General features: G+C 54.5%; 1 protein-coding gene across 1 annotated transcript in view; it reads left to right on the top strand.

Annotated features, from left to right (window-relative positions):
- The window catches only part of LOC137314504 (CCR4-NOT transcription complex subunit 3-like), a 58,786-nt gene that overhangs the window by 12,888 nt on the left and 29,485 nt on the right, over positions 1–16,413 (top strand). Inside the window, exons 6-9 of the mRNA XM_067979816.1 lie at positions 5,087–5,176; positions 7,508–7,636; positions 10,257–10,283; positions 12,034–12,102. Of these exons, the coding sequence (XP_067835917.1) occupies positions 5,087–5,176; positions 7,508–7,636; positions 10,257–10,283; positions 12,034–12,102 (315 nt within the window). The remainder of the gene's footprint in view (positions 1–5,086; positions 5,177–7,507; positions 7,637–10,256; positions 10,284–12,033; positions 12,103–16,413) is intronic.

The raw sequence follows: 16,413 nt of genomic DNA, 5'->3' as shown, positions 1-16,413 counted from the left end.
TTTATTCAGGGTGAGGGTCACTCACTGTGTAACTGTACAGAGTCCCTGTTTATTCAGGGTGAGGGTCACTCACTGTGTAACTGTACAGAGTCCCTGTTTATTCAGGGTGAGGGTCACTCACTGTGTAACTGTACAGAGTCCCTGTTTATTCAGGGTGAGGGTCACTCACTGTGTAACTGTACAGAGTCCCTGTTTATTCAGGGTGAGGATCACTCACTGTGTAACTGTACAGAGTCCCTGTTTATTCAGGGTGAGGGTCACTCACTGTGTAACTGTACAGAGTCCCTGTTTATTCAGGGTGAGGGTCACTCACTGTGTAACTGTACAGAGTCCCTGTTTATTCAGGGTGAGGGTCACTCGCTGTGTAACTGTACAGAGTCCCTGTTTATTCAGGGTGAGGGTCACTCGCTGTGTAATTGTACAGAGTCCCTGTTTATTCAGGGTGAGGGTCACTCACTGTGTAACTGTACAGAGTCCCTGTTTATTCAGGGTGAGGGTCACTCACTGTGTAACTGTACAGAGTCCCTGTTTATTCAGGGTGAGGGTCACTCACTGTGTAACTGTACAGAGTCCCTGTTTATTCAGGGTGAGGGTCACTCACTGTGTAACTGTACAGAGTCCCTGTTTATTCAGGGTGAGGGTCACTCACTGTGTAACTGCACAGAGTCCCTGTTTATTCAGGGTGAGGGTCACTCACTGTGTAACTGTACAGAGTCCCTGTTTATTCAGGGTGAGGGTCACTCACTGTGTAACTGTACAGAGTCACTGTTTATTCAGGGTGAGGGTCACTCACTGTAACTGTACAGAGTCCCTGTTTATTCAGGGTGAGGGTCACTCACTGTGTAACTGTACAGAGTCCCTGTTTATTCAGGGTGAGGGTCACTCACTGTGTAACTGTACAGAGTCACTGTATATTCAGGGTGAGGGTCACTCGCTGTGTAACTGTACAGAGTCCCTGTTTATTCAGGGTGAGGGTCACTCGCTGTGTAACTGTACAGAGTCCCTGTTTATTCAGGGTGAGGGTCACTCACTGTGTAACTGTACAGAGTCCCTGTTTATTCAGGGTGAGGGTCACTCCCTGCGTAACTGTACAGAGTCTCTGTTTATTCAGGGTGAGGGTCACTCGCTGTGTAACTGTACAGAGTCCCTGTTTATTCAGGGTGAGGGTCACTCACTGTGTAACTGTACAGAGTCCCTGTTTATTCAGGGTGAGGGTCACTCGCTGTGTAACTGTGCAGAGTCCCTGTTTATTCAGGGTGAGGGTCACTCGCTGTGTAACTGTACAGAGTCCCTGTTTATTCAGGGTGAGGGTCACTCGCTGTGTAACTGTACAGAGTCCCTGTTTATTCAGGGTGAGGGTCACTCACTGTGTAACTGTACAGAGTCCCTGTTTATTCAGGGTGAGGGTCACTCGCTGTGTAACTGTACAGAGTCCCTGTTTATTCAGGGTGAGGGTCACTCACTGTAACTGTACAGAGTCCCTGTTTATTCAGGGTGAGGGTCACTCGCTGTGTAACTGTACAGAGTCACTGTTTATTCAGGGTGAGGGTCACTCACTGTGTAACTGTACAGAGTCCCTGTTTATTCAGGGTGAGGGTCACTCACTGTGTAACTGTACAGAGTCCCTGTTTATTCAGGGTGAGGGTCACTCGCTGTGTAACTGTGCAGAGTCCCTGTTTATTCAGGGTGAGGGTCACTCACTGTGTAACTGTACAGAGTCCCTGTTTATTCAGGGTGAGGGTCACTCACTGTAACTGTACACAGTCCCTGTTTATTCAGGGTGAGGGTCACTCACTGTGTAACTGTACAGAGTCACTGTTTATTCAGGGTGAGGGTCACTCACTGTAACTGTACAGAGTCCCTGTTTATTCAGGGTGAGGGTCACTCACTGTGTAACTGTACAGAGTCCCTGTTTATTCAGGGTGAGGGTCACTCACTGTGTAACTGTACAGAGTCCCTGTTTATTCAGGGTGAGGGTCACTCACTGTAACTGTACAGAGTCCCTGTTTATTCAGGGTGAGGGTCACTCACTGTGTAACTGTACAGAGTCCCTGTTTATTCAGGGTGAGGGTCACTCGCTGTGTAACTGTACAGAGTCCCTGTTTATTCAGGGTGAGGGTCACTCACTGTGTAACTGTACAGAGTCCCTGTTTATTCAGGGTGAGGGTCACTCACTGTGTAACTGTACAGAGTCCCCGTTTATTCAGGGTGTGGGTCACTCACTGTGTAACTGTACAGAGTCCCTGTTTATTCAGGGTGAGGGTCACTCACTGTGTAACTGTACAGAGTCCCTGTTTATTCAGGGTGAGGGTCACTCACTAACTGTACAGAGTCCCTGTTTATTCAGGGTGAGGGTCACTCACTGTTACTGTACAGAGTCCCTGTTTATTCAGGGTGAGGGTCACTCACTGTGTAACTGTACAGAGTCCCTGTTTATTCAGGGTGAGGGTCACTCACTGTGTAACTGTACAGAGTCCCTGTTTATTCAGGGTGAGGGTCACTCACTGTGTGACTGTGCAGAGTCCCTGTTTATTCTGGGTGAGGGTCACTCACTGTGTAACTGTACAGAGTCCCTGTTTATTCAGGGTGAGGGTCACTCACTGTGTAACTGTACAGAGTCCCTGTTTATTCAGGGTGAGGGTCACTCACTGTGTAACTGTACAGAGTCCCTGTTTATTCAGGGTGAGGGTCACTCACTGTGTAACTGTACAGAGTCCCTGTTTATTCAGGGTGAGGGTCACTCACTGTGTAACTGTACAGAGTCCCTGTTTATTCAGGGTGAGGGTCACTCACTGTGTAACTGTACAGAGTCCCTGTTTATTCAGGGTGAGGGTCACTCACTGTGTAACTGTACAGAGTCCCTGTTTATTCTGGGTGAGGGTCACTCACTGTGTAACTGTACAGAGTCCCTGTTTATTCAGGGTGAGGGTCACTCACTGTGTAACTGTACAGAGTCCCTGTTTATTCAGGGTGAGGGTCACTCACTGTGTAACTGTCCAGAGTCCCTGTTTATTCAGGGTGAGGGTCACTCACTGTGTAACTGTATGAAGAGTTCTGTTGTGAGCCACCCCTCTCCCGTTGACCTGCCCCTTCGTCCCTCGGAGGAGACGTTTCAACTGGGCCCCCCCTCCTCGTGCGGGTGGGTGTTGGCGATCTGACGGCCATTGCTGGCAGAAGAGCTGAGGTGGGGGAAGAGCGCTGTTCTCCCCGGTCCCCTGGGGACCCGATATCCCCCCACCTCCCGACAGATCAACTGGTTGGGTCGCCTCATCGCTGTTTGTGGGATCTTGCTGTGCCCGAAATGGCCGCTGTGTTTCCCGGTTGACGGCAGCCGCCTGTGCGAAGGGGTTTTCTGGGGTGGGAGCACATTGGCCCGGCCCCTTGCCCCATCTCGGGGAAACAGCACAAATTGCTTCACGCACCATAAATTGGTAACTGGCCACTCGGCCCATCTGGTCTATCCCGGTGTTTACTCTCCACACGAGCCTCCTCCCTCCCTACTCCATCTCACCCTCTCACCCTATCCTTCTATTCCTTTCTCCCTCATGTGTTTATCCAGCTTCCCCTTAAATCCATCTACACTGTTCACCTCAACTACTCCTTGTGGGAGTGAGTTCCACATTCTCACCACTCTCTGGGGAAAGAAGTTTCTCCTGAATTCCCGATTGGATTTATCACTGACTATCTTATATTTATGGCCCCCCCTGGTTCTGGTCTCCCCCCACAAGTGGAAATATCTTCTCTACGTCTACCCTATCGAACCCTTTCATAATCTTAAAGACCTCGATCAGGTCACCCCTCAGTCTTCTCTTTTCTAGAGAAAAGAGCCCCAGTCTGTTCAGTCTTTCCTGATAGTTATAACCTCTCAGTTCTGGTATCACCCCAGTAAATCTTATTTGCACCATCTCCAGTGCCTCTATATCCTTTTCATAATATGGAGACCAGAACTGTGCACAGCGCTCCAAGTGTGGTCTAACCAAGGTATATGGAGACCAGAACTGTGCACAGTGCTCCAAGTGTAGTCTAACCAAGGTATATGGAGACCAGAACTGTGCACAGTGCTCCAAGTGTGGTCTAACCAAGGTATATGGAGACCAGAACTGTGCACAGTGCTCCAAGTGTGGTCTAACCAAGGTATATGGAGACCAGAACTGTGCACAGTGCTCCAAGTGTGGTCTAACCAAGGTATATGGAGACCAGAACTGTGCACAGTGCTCCAAGTGTGGTCTAACCAAGGTATATGTAGACCAGAACTGTACACAGTGCTCCAAGTGTGGTCTAACCAAGGTATATGGAGACCAGAACTGTACACAGTGCTCCAAGTGTGGTCTAACCAAGGTATGTGGAGACCAGAACTGTACACAGTGCTCCAAGTGTGGTCTAACCAAGGTACATGTAGACCAGAACTGTACACAGTGCTCCAAGTGTGGTCTAACCAAGGTGTATGGAGACCAGAACTGTGCACAGTGCTCCAAGTGTGGTCTAACCAAGGTATATGGAGACCAGAACTGTACACAGTGCTCCAAGTGTGGTCTAACCAAGGTATATGGAGACCAGAACTGTGCACAGTGCTCCCAGTGTGGTCTAACCAAGGTATATGGAGACCAGAACTGTGCACAGTGCTCCAAGTGTGGTCTAACCAAGGTATATGGAGACCAGAACTGTACACAGTGCTCCCAGTGTGGTCTAACCAAGGTATATGGAGACCGGAACTGTACACAGTGCTCCAAGTGTGGTCTGACCAAGGTATATGGAGACCGGAACTGTGCACAGTGCTCCAAGTGTGGTCTAACCAAGGTATATGGAGACCAGAACTGTGCACAGTGCTCCAAGTGTGGTCTAACCAAGGTTCTATACAAGTTTAACATAACTTCTCTGCTTTTCAATTCTGTCCCTCTGGAAATGAACCCCAGTGCTTGATTAGCCTTTTTTACGGCCTTATTAACCTGTGTCACTACTTTTCGTGATTTGTGTATCTGTACCCCCAGATCCCTCTGCTCCTCTCCCCTGTTTAGGGGAACCCCCACAGCCCATGTTCTAACTGCCTTCCTCCTCCTTCTCCTCTTTCCACCATTCCCCCGCACAGAGGCTACGAGACCAGATCAAGACATGGGTTGCTTCGAACGAGATCAAAGACAAGAGGCAGCTGATCGAGAATCGCAGGCTGATCGAAACGGTGAGACGGGCAGGGGGACGGAGAGAGGGAGGGAGGGAGGGAGACTAGGAGAGAGAGAAAGAGAGAGAGAGAGAGAGAGAGTGTGTGTGTGTTGGAATCTCAGACTGGACTGAGCAATCGTCCTCTCTGGGGACCTGGGGGAGCTTTACTCTGTATCGAACCCTGTACCTGCCCTGGGAGTGTTTGATGGGACAGTGTAGAGGGAGCTTTACTCTGTATCTAACCCTGTACCTGCCCTGGGAGTGTTTGATGGGACAGTGTAGAGGGAGCTTTACTCTGTATCTAACCCTGTACCTGCCCTGGGAGTGTTTGACGGGACAGTGTAGAGGGAGCTTTACTCTGTATCTAACCCTGTACCTGCCCTGGGAGTGTTTGATGGGACAGTGTAGAGGGAGCTTTACTCTGTATCTAACCCTGTACCTGCCCTGGGAGTGTTTGACGGGATAGTGTAGAGGGAGCTTTACTCTGTATCTAACCCTGTACCTGACCCTGGGAGTGTTTGATGGGACAGTGTAGAGGGAGCTTTACTCTGTATCTAACCCTGTACCTGCCCTGGGAGTGTTTGATGGGACAGTGTAGAGGGAGCTTTACTCTGTATCTAACCCTGTACCTGCCCTGGGAGTGTTTGATGGGACAGTGTAGAGGGAGCTTTACTCTGTATCTAACCCTGTACCTGCCCTGGGAGTGTTTGACGGGACAGTGTAGAAGGAGCTTTACTCTGTATCTAACCCTGTCCCTGGCCTGGGAGTGTTTGACGGGACAGTGTGGAGGGAGCTTTACTCTGTATCTAACCCTGTACCTGCCCTGGGAGTGTTTGATGGGACAGTGTAGAGGGAGCTTTACTCTGTATCTAACCCTGTACCTGCCCTGGGAGTGTTTGATGGGACAGTGTAGAGGGAGCTTTACTCTGTATCTAACCGTGTACCTGCCCTGGGAGTGTTTGACGGGACAGTGTAGAAGGAGCTTTACTCTGTATCTAACCCTGTCCCTGCCCTGGGAGTGTTTGACGGGACAGTGTAGAGGGAGCTTTACTCTGTATCGAACCCTGTACCTGCCCTGGGAGTGTTTGATGGGACAGTGTAGAGGGAGCTTTACTCTGTATCTAACCCTGTACCTGCCCTGGGAGTGTTTGATGGGACAGTGTAGAGGGAGCTTTACTCTGTATCTAACCCTGTACCTGCCCCGGGAGTGTTTGATGGGACAGTGCAGAGGGAGCTTTGCTCTGTATCTAACCCTGTACCTGCCCTGGGAGTGTTTGACGGGACAGTGTAGAGGGAGCTTTACTCTGTATCTAACCCTGTACCTGCCCTGGGAGTGTTTGATGGGACAGTGTAGAGGGAGCTTTACTCTGTATCTAACCCTGTACCTGCCCCGGGAGTGTTTGATGGGACAGTGCAGAGGGAGCTTTACTCTGTATCTAACCCTGTACCTGCCCTGGGAGTGTTTGATGGGACAGTGTGGAGGGAGCTTTACTCTGTATCTAACCCTGTACCTGCCCTGGGAGTGTTTGACGGGACAGTGTGGAGGGAGCTTTACTCTGTATCTAACCCTGTACCTGCCCTGGGAGTGTTTGATGGGACAGTGTAGAGGGAGCTTTACTCTGTATCTAACCCTGTACCTGCCCTGGGAGTGTTTGATGGGACAGTGTAGAGGGAGCTTTACTCTGTATCTAACCCTGTATCTGCCCTGGGAGTGTTTGACGGGACAGTGTAGAGGGAGCTTTACTCTGTATCTAACCCTGTACCTGCCCCTGGGAGTGTTTGATGGGACAGTGTAGAGGGAGCTTTACTCTGTATCTAACCCTGTACCTGCCCTGGGAGTGTTTGATGGGACAGTGTAGAGGGAGCTTTACTCTGTATCTAACCCTGTACCTGCCCTGGGAGTGTTTGACGGGACGGTGTCGAGGGAGCTTTACTCTGTATCTAACCCTGTACCTGCCCTGGGAGTGTTTGACGGGACAGTGTAGAGGGAGCTTTACTCTGTATCTAACCCTGTACCTGCCCTGGGAGTGTTTGACGGGACAGTGTAGAGGGAGCTTTACTCTGTATCTAACCCTGTACCTGCCCTGGGAGTGTTTGACGGGACAGTGTAGAGGGAGCTTTACTCTGTATCTCACCCTGTACCTGCCCTGGGAGTGTTTGACGGGACAGTGTAGAGGGAGCTTTACTCTGTATCTAACCCTGTACCTGCCCTGGGAGTGTTTGACGGGACGGTGTGGAGGGAGCTTTACTCTGTATCTAACCCTGTACCTGCCCTGGGAGTGTTTGACGGGACGGTGTGGAGGGAGCTTTTCTCTGTATCTCACCCTCCGCTTTGTCTCTTTCCCTCCAGCAAATGGAACGGTTTAAGGTGGTTGAACGCGAGACCAAAACCAAAGCCTACTCCAAGGAAGGTTTGGGGCTGGCGACCAAGATCGACCCGGCGCAGAAGGAGAAGGAGGATGTCGGCCAGTGGTTGACGGTGAGCTCTTCGACTGCGGGGTGCCTCGCTGCCGTAATCTCGAAAGCCCCTTGAATTTAAAGGGTTGCCCCTTTTCCCCCCGTTCGCCACCCCCTCTCCTCCAGGGTTGCCTTCAGGTGGGCCGTCGTACGAGCCACATTGCACAGCAAGATCCAACAGTCGATGCTCCTGAGCTGTGCTCACCAGGGGTGGTGTTGGTCGAGGCGGTCGGGGGGTGGGGGTTGGTGACTGGGCTCGTCTCAGTGGCCTCGAGCGCTCCCTCGGTGGTGGGGGGGCTCGGTGTTGGAGACCCTGGAGGGGGATTCCTGCCCCCGCCCCCCGATCGCTGGCTGGTTGTTGAAATGGGGGCCGTTGGTGCCAGTGTGGTCTGGTCACGGTTCAGACGGAGACCCAGAGTTTACGGTCCAACATTACTCGTCGCTCGGGAGACATCTCGGAGATCCTCGTCTCTGCCTCGACCCCCTCCCTCCGCCCGCCCCCCTCCCTCCCTCCGCCTCCCTCCCTCCTCCCTCCCCGCCCCCTCCCTCCGCCCGCCTCCCTCCCTCCGTCCGCCCCCCTCCCTCCCTCCGTCCGCCTCCCTTCCTCCCGCCTCCGTCCGCCTCCCTCCCTCCGTCCGCCTCCCTCCGTCCGCCTCCCTCCCTCCGCCTCCCCCCTTCTCTCCTGCCCCCCCTTCCCTCCTGGCCCCCCCCTTCCCTCCTGCCCCCCCCCTTCCCTCCTGCCCCCCCCCTTCCCTCCTGCCCCCCCCCTTCTCTCCTGCCCCCCCCTTCCCTCCTGGCCCCCCCCTTCCCTCCTGGCCCCCCCCCTCCCTCCTGGCCCCCCCCCCTTCCCTCCTGGCCCCCCCCCCCTTCCCTCCTGGCCCCCCCCCCTTCCCTCCTGGCCCCCCCCCCTTCCCTCCTGGCCCCCCCCCCTTCCCTCCTGGCCCCCCCCCTTCCCTCCTGGCCCCCCCCCTTCCCTCCTGGCCCCCCCCCCTTCCCTCCTGGCCCCCCCCCTTCCCTCCTGGCCCCCCCCCTTCCCTCCTGGCCCCCCCCCTTCCCTCCTGGCCCCCCCCCTTCCCTCCTGGCCCCCCCCCTTCCCTCCTGGCCCCCCCCTTCCCTCCTGGCCCCCCCCCTTCCCTCCTGGCCCCCCCCCTTCCGTCCTGGCCCCCCCCCTTCCCTCCTGGCCCCCCCCCCTTCCCTCCTGGCCCCCCCCCTTCCCTCCTGGCCCCCCCCCTTCCCTCCTGGCCCCCCCCCTTCCCTCCTGGCCCCCCCCCTTCCCTCCTGCCCCCCCCTTCCCTCCTGGCCCCCCCCCCCCCTTCCCTCCTGGCCCCCCCCCTTCCCTCCGACCATTAAACCCGGTGTTTGAGCAGGTTTGGGCCCCTGGATCCCAAAGCTCCCCCCCCCCACTGGGGGTATCCTCGAGTCGGGGCCTGTCCGCCCCCCAGTTTGACGTCTCTCTGCCCCCAAATAAGGGGGTTGGATGTTCACCCTGAGGCTGGGAGGAGGGGATGTGGACTGTTCGGACGGAATTCCAGAGACTGTTCCTTCCGATCCCAATTTATTCATTGGGCCCAGGCGGCCAAGGTGACTTAAAGGCCCAGGGGGTCAGGCTTAAGGGGCCTGGGGGTCAGGCTTAAGGGGCCTAGGGAGTCAGGCTTAAGGGGCCTAGGGAGTCAGGCTTAAGGGGCCTAGGGAGTCAGGCTTAAGGGGCCTGGGGGTCAGGCTTAAGGGGCCTGGGGGTCAGGCTTAAGGGTGCCTGGGGGTCAGGCTTAAGGGGCCTAGGGAGTCAGGCTTAAGGGGCCTAGGGAGTCAGGCTTAAGGGGCCTAGGGAGTCAGGCTTAAGGGGCCTGGGGGTCAGGCTTAAGGGGCCTGGGGGTCAGGCTTAAAGGGCCGAGGGGGTCAGGCTTAAGGGGCCGAGGGGGTCAGGCTTAAGGGGCCGAGGGGGTCAGGCTGAAGGGGCCTGGGGGTCAGGCTTAAGGGGCCTAAGGGGTCAGGTTGAAGGGGCCCGGGGGTCAGGCTTAAGGGGCCCGGGGGTCAGGCTTAAGGGGCCCGGGGGTCAGGCTTAAGGGGCCCGGGGGTCAGGCTTAAGGGGCCCGGGGGTCAGGCTTAAGGGGCCTAGGGAGTCAGGCTTAAGGGGCCTAGGGAGTCAGGCTTAAGGGGCCTAAGGGGTCAGGCTTAAGGGGCCTAGGGGTCATGCTTAAGGGGCCTAAGGGGTCAGGCTTAAGGGGCCTAGGGAGTCAGGTTGAAGGGGCCTAGGGGGTCAGGCTTAAGGGGCCTAGGGGGTCAGGCTTAAGGGGCCTAGGGGTCAGGCTTAAGGGGCCTAGGGGTCAGGCTTAAGGGGCCTGGGGGTCAGGCTTAAGGGGCCTAGGGGTCAGGCTTAAGGGGCCTAAGGGGTCAGGCTTAAGGGGCCTAGGGAGTCAGGCTTAAGGGGCCTAGGGGTCATGCTTAAGGGGCCTAAGGGGTCAGGCTTAAGGGGCCTTAGGGTCAGGCTTAATGGGCCTGGGGGGGGGGGGGTCAGGCTGAAGGGGCCCGGATCTCGGAGCGGTCTCCTGGGTTACGGGGCTCGGTCCATCGATTCTCCCTCATTGTGAGCTGGTGCGTGACCCTCTTTCTTTCTCTCTCTCTCTCTTCCCTCCGCCCCACAGAACACAATCGACACTTTAAACATGCAGGTAAGGACCGTCCGATTGATATTGTTTCGCTCTCTCTCTCTCTCGCTCTCTCTCTCGCTCTCTTTCTCCCCCAAGCCCTGCCCACCGCCCGGAACTTGCTTTGGGACCAACGTGGACCATCCTCTGCTGCGCTCGGGCCCGTCAGAGAAGGGGGGGGGGAAGCGATGGCTCTCCGCCTCGTTGCTTCCAAACTGTGGGCCTTGGCCGTTTCCCGGAATGGTCCCCGGGGATGAGGGACCTCGGCTGGAGAGTTGGGTCCAATTCTGGGCCTCGCTCTTTAGGAAGGACGTCAAGGTCTCAGAGAGGGTGCAGAGGAGATTCACCAGAATGGTCCCCGGGGATGAGGGACCTCAGCTGGAGTGTTGGGTCCAATTCTGGGCCTCGCTCTTTAGGAAGAACGTCAAGGCCTTTGGAGAGGGTGCGGAGGAGATTCACCAGAATGGTCCCCGGGGATGAGGGACCTCAGCTGGAGAATTGGGTCCAATTGTGGGCCCCGCTCTTTAGGAAGGACGTCAAGGCCTTTGGAGAGGGTGCAGAGGAGATTCACCAGAATGGTCCCAGGGATGAGTGACCTCAGCTGGAGCGTTGGGTCCAATTCTGGGCCTCGCTCTTTAGGAAGGACGTCAAGGCCTTTGGAGAGGGTGCAGAGGAGATTCACCAGAATGGTCCCCGGGGATGAGGGACCTCAGCTGGAGAATTGGGTCCAATTCTGGGCCTCGCTCTTTAGGAAGGACGTCAAGGCCTTTGGAGAGGGTGCGGAGGAGATTCACCAGAATGGTCCCAGGGATGAGTGACCTCAGCTGGAGCATTGGGTCCAATTCTGGGCCTCGCTCTTTAGGAAGGACGTCAAGGCCTTTGGAGAGGGTGCGGAGGAGATTTACCAGAATGGTCCCAGGGATGAGTGACCTCAGCTGGAGCGTTGGGTCCAATTCTGGGCCTCGCTCTTTAGGAAGGACGTCAAGGCCTTTGGAGAGGGTGCGGAGGAGATTCACCAGAATGGTCCCAGGGATGAGTGACCTCAGCTGGAGCGTTGGGTCCAATTCTGGGCCTCGCTCTTTAGGAAGGACGTCAAGGTCTCAGAGAGGGTGCAGAGGAGATTCACCAGAATGGTCCCCGGGGATGAGTGACCTCAGCTGGAGCATTGGGTCCAATTCTGGGCCTCGCTCTTTAGGAAGGACGTCAAGGCCTTTGGAGAGGGTGCAGAGGAGATTCACCAGAATGGTCCCAGGGATGAGGGACCTCAGTGATGCGGAGAGACTGGAGAATCTGGGGTCGTTCCCCTCAGAGCAGAGAAGGTTAAGGGGGAGATTTAATCGAGGGGTTCAAAATCATGAAGGGGTTTTGAGAGAGTAAATAAGGAGAGACTGTTTCCAGTGGGCAGGAGGGTCGGTGAGCAGAGGACACGGATTTGAGGCGTTCCCCCTCGTCGTCTGGGAGACCTCGATCAGGACGCCCCTCGGTCGACGGGAAACCGGGGGGGGGGTGGGGGTGGGGGTGAGGGGGCTACTTTCGAGCCGACCTTGAGAAGCCGGATGCTCCCCTTCTGGAGAGTCTTCCCTGCCGGAGACTCGGAATCGAGGCGTGGCAGCGGTTTCGGGGGGAGTGGAGTCGGTCGGTAGGCGGACGGGAGGCTGGGACGGCGGCTTGACGCGTTTACATGGGAATTTCCCGTTGGCGATTTTTCTACAACGGGCGGTGAGGTTCAACGGTCGGGAGGAGGGCCTGATTTGGGTTTTCTGATCCTGTGCAGGTTGACCAGTTCGAGAGCGAAGTGGAGTCTCTCGCAGTGCAAACCCGGAAAAAGAAGGGAGACAGAGAGGTTAGTTTCCCTCCACACTGTCCCATCAAACACTCCCGGGGGCAGGTACAGGGTTAGATACAGAGTAAAGCTCCCTCTACACTGTCCCATCAAACACTCCCAGGGACAGGTACAGGGTTAGATACAGAGTAAAGCTCCCTCTACACCGTCCCATCAAACACTCCCAGGTTCAGGTACAGGGTTAGATACAGAGTAAAGCTCCCTCTACACTGTCCCATCAAACACTCCCGGGGGCAGGTACAGGGTTAGATACAGAGTAAAGCTCCCTCTACACTGTCCCATCAAACACTCCCAGGGCAGGTACAGGGTTAGATACAGAGTAAAGCTCCCTCTACACTGTCCCATCAAACACTCCCAGGGCAGGTACAGGGTTAGATACAGAGTAAAGCTCCCTCTACACTGACCCATCAAACACTCCCAGGGCAGGTACAGGGTTAGATACAGAGTAAAGCTCCCTCTACACTGTCCCATCAAACACTCCCAGGGCAGGTACAGGGTTAGATACAGAGTAAAGCTCCCTCTACACTGACCCATCAAACACTCCCAGGGCAGGTACAGGGTTAGATACAGAGTAAAGCTCCCTCTACACTGTCCCATCAAACACTCCCAGGGGCAGGTACAGGGTTAGATACCGAGTAAAGCTCCCTCTACACTGTCCCATCAAACACTCCCAGGGCAGGTACAGGGTTAGATACAGAGTAAAGCTCCCTCGACACTGTCCCATCAAACACTCCCAGGGCAGGTACAGGGTTAGATACAGAGTAAAGCTCCCTCGACACTGTCCCATCAAACACTCCCAGGACAGGTACAGGGTTAGATACAGAGTAAAGCTCCCTCTACACTGTCCCGTCAAACACTCCCAGGGCAGGTACAGGGTTAGATACAGAGTAAAGCTCCCTCTACACTGTCCCATCAAACACTCCCAGGGCAGGTACAGGGTTAGATACAGAGTAAAGCTCCCTCTACACTGTCCCATCAAACACTCCCAGGGCAGGTCCAGGGTTAGATACAGAGTAAAGCTCCCTCGACACTGTCCCATCAAACACTCCCAGGGCAGGTACAGGGTTAGATACAGAGTAAAGCTCCCTCTACACTGTCCCATCAAACACTCCCAGGACAGGTACAGGGTTAGATACAGAGTAAAGCTCCCTCTACACTGTCCCGTCAAACACTCCCAGGGCAGGTACAGGGTTAGATACAGAGTAAAGCTCCCTCTACACTGTCCCATCAAACACTCCCAGGGCAGGTACAGGGTTAGATACAGAGTAAAGCTCCCTCGACACTGTCCCATCAAACACTCCCAGGGGCAGGTACAGGGTTAGATACAGAGTAAAGCTCCCTCTACACTGTCCATCAAACACTCCCAGGGCAGGTACAGGGTTAGATACAGAGTAAAGCTCCCTCTACACTGTCCCATCATACACTCCCAGGGCAGGGACAGGGTTAGATACAGAGTAAAGCTCCCTCTACACTGTCCCATCAAACACTCCCGGGGGCAGGTACAGGGTTAGATACAGAGTAAAGCTCCCTCTACACTGTCCCATCAAACACTCCCAGGGACAGGTACAGGGTTAGATACAGAGTAAAGCTCCCTCTACACCGTCCCATCAAACACTCCCAGGTTCAGGTACAGGGTTAGATACAGAGTAAAGCTCCCTCTACACTGTCCCATCAAACACTCCCGGGGGCAGGTACAGGGTTAGATACAGAGTAAAGCTCCCTCTACACTGTCCCATCAAACACTCCCAGGGCAGGTACAGGGTTAGATACAGAGTAAAGCTCCCTCTACACTGTCCCATCAAACACTCCCAGGGCAGGTACAGGGTTAGATACAGAGTAAAGCTCCCTCTACACTGACCCATCAAACACTCCCAGGGCAGGTACAGGGTTAGATACAGAGTAAAGCTCCCTCTACACTGTCCCATCAAACACTCCCAGGGCAGGTACAGGGTTAGATACAGAGTAAAGCTCCCTCTACACTGACCCATCAAACACTCCCAGGGCAGGTACAGGGTTAGATACAGAGTAAAGCTCCCTCTACACTGTCCCATCAAACACTCCCAGGGGCAGGTACAGGGTTAGATACCGAGTAAAGCTCCCTCTACACTGTCCCATCAAACACTCCCAGGGCAGGTACAGGGTTAGATACAGAGTAAAGCTCCCTCGACACTGTCCCATCAAACACTCCCAGGGCAGGTACAGGGTTAGATACAGAGTAAAGCTCCCTCGACACTGTCCCATCAAACACTCCCAGGACAGGTACAGGGTTAGATACAGAGTAAAGCTCCCTCTACACTGTCCCGTCAAACACTCCCAGGGCAGGTACAGGGTTAGATACAGAGTAAAGCTCCCTCTACACTGTCCCATCAAACACTCCCAGGGCAGGTACAGGGTTAGATACAGAGTAAAGCTCCCTCTACACTGTCCCATCAAACACTCCCAGGGCAGGTCCAGGGTTAGATACAGAGTAAAGCTCCCTCGACACTGTCCCATCAAACACTCCCAGGGCAGGTACAGGGTTAGATACAGAGTAAAGCTCCCTCTACACTGTCCCATCAAACACTCCCAGGACAGGTACAGGGTTAGATACAGAGTAAAGCTCCCTCTACACTGTCCCGTCAAACACTCCCAGGGCAGGTACAGGGTTAGATACAGAGTAAAGCTCCCTCTACACTGTCCCATCAAACACTCCCAGGGCAGGTACAGGGTTAGATACAGAGTAAAGCTCCCTCGACACTGTCCCATCAAACACTCCCAGGGGCAGGTACAGGGTTAGATACAGAGTAAAGCTCCCTCTACACTGTCCATCAAACACTCCCAGGGCAGGTACAGGGTTAGATACAGAGTAAAGCTCCCTCTACACTGTCCCATCATACACTCCCAGGGCAGGGACAGGGTTAGATACAGAGTAAAGCTCCCTCTACACTGTCCCATCAAACACTCCCAGGGCAGGGACAGGGTTAGATACAGAGTAAAGCTCCCTCGACACTGTCCCATCAAACACTCCCAGGGGCAGGTACAGGGTTAGATACAGAGTAAAGCTCCCTCTACACTGTCCCATCAAACACTCCCAGGGCAGGGACAGGGTTAGATACAGAGTAAAGCTCCCTCGACACTGTCCCATCAAACACTCCCAGGGGCAGGTACAGGGTTAGATACAGAGTAAAGCTCCCTCTACACTGTCCCATCAAACACTCCCAGGGCAGGGACAGGGTTAGATACAGAGTAAAGCTCCCTCGACACTGTCCCATCAAACACTCCCAGGGGCAGGTACAGGGTTAGATACAGAGTAAAGCTCCCTCTACACTGTCCCATCAAACACTCCCAGGGCAGGGACAGGGTGAGATACAGAGTAAAGCTCCCTCTACACTGTCCCATCAAACACTCCCAGGGCAGGTACAGGGTTAGATACAGAGTAAAGCTCCCTCTACACCGTCCCATCAAACACTCCCAGGGTCAGGTACAGGGTTAGATACAGAGTAAAGCTCCCTCTACACTGTCCCATCAAACACTCCCAGGGTCAGGTACAGGGTTAGATACAGAGTAAAGCTCCCTCTACACTGTCCCATCAAACACTCCCAGGGTCAGGTACAGGGTTAGATACAGAGTAAAGCTCCCTCTACACTGTCCCATCAAACACTCCCAGGGCAGGTACAGGGTTAGATACAGAGTAAAGCTCCCTCTACACTGTCCCATCAAACACTCCCAGGGCAGGTACAGGGTTAGATACAGAGTAAAGCTCCCTCTACACTGTCCCATCAAACACTCCCAGGGTCAGGTACAGGGTTAGATACAGAGTAAAGCTCCCTCTACACTGTCCCATCAAACACTCCCAGGGCAGGTACAGGGTGAGATCCAGAGTAAAGCTCCCTCTACACTGTCCCATCAAACACTCCCAGGGCAGGTACAGGGTTAGATACAGAGTAAAGCTCCCTCTACACTGTCCCGTCAAACACTCCCAGGGTCAGGTACAGGGTTAGATACAGAGTAAAGCTCCCTCTACACTGTCCCATCAAACACTCCCAGGGCAGGTACAGGGTTAGATACAGAGTAAAGCTCCCTCCACACTGTCCCATCAAACACTCCCAGGGCAGGTACAGGGTTAGATACAGAGTAAAGCTCCCTCTACACTGTCCCATCAAACACTCCCAGGGCAGGTACAGGGTTAGATACAGAGTAAAGCTCCCTCCACACTGTCCCATCAAACACTCCCAGGGCAGGTACAGGGTTCGATACAGAGTAAAGCTCCCTCTACACTGTCCCATCAAACACTCCCAGGGCAGGTACAGGGTTAGATACAGAGTAAAGCTC

Source organism: Heptranchias perlo, unplaced genomic scaffold (assembly GCF_035084215.1).
Source record: "Heptranchias perlo isolate sHepPer1 unplaced genomic scaffold, sHepPer1.hap1 HAP1_SCAFFOLD_514, whole genome shotgun sequence".
NCBI lineage: Eukaryota > Metazoa > Chordata > Chondrichthyes > Hexanchiformes > Hexanchidae > Heptranchias > Heptranchias perlo.
This window is presented reverse-complemented; position numbering and strand designations above follow the sequence as displayed.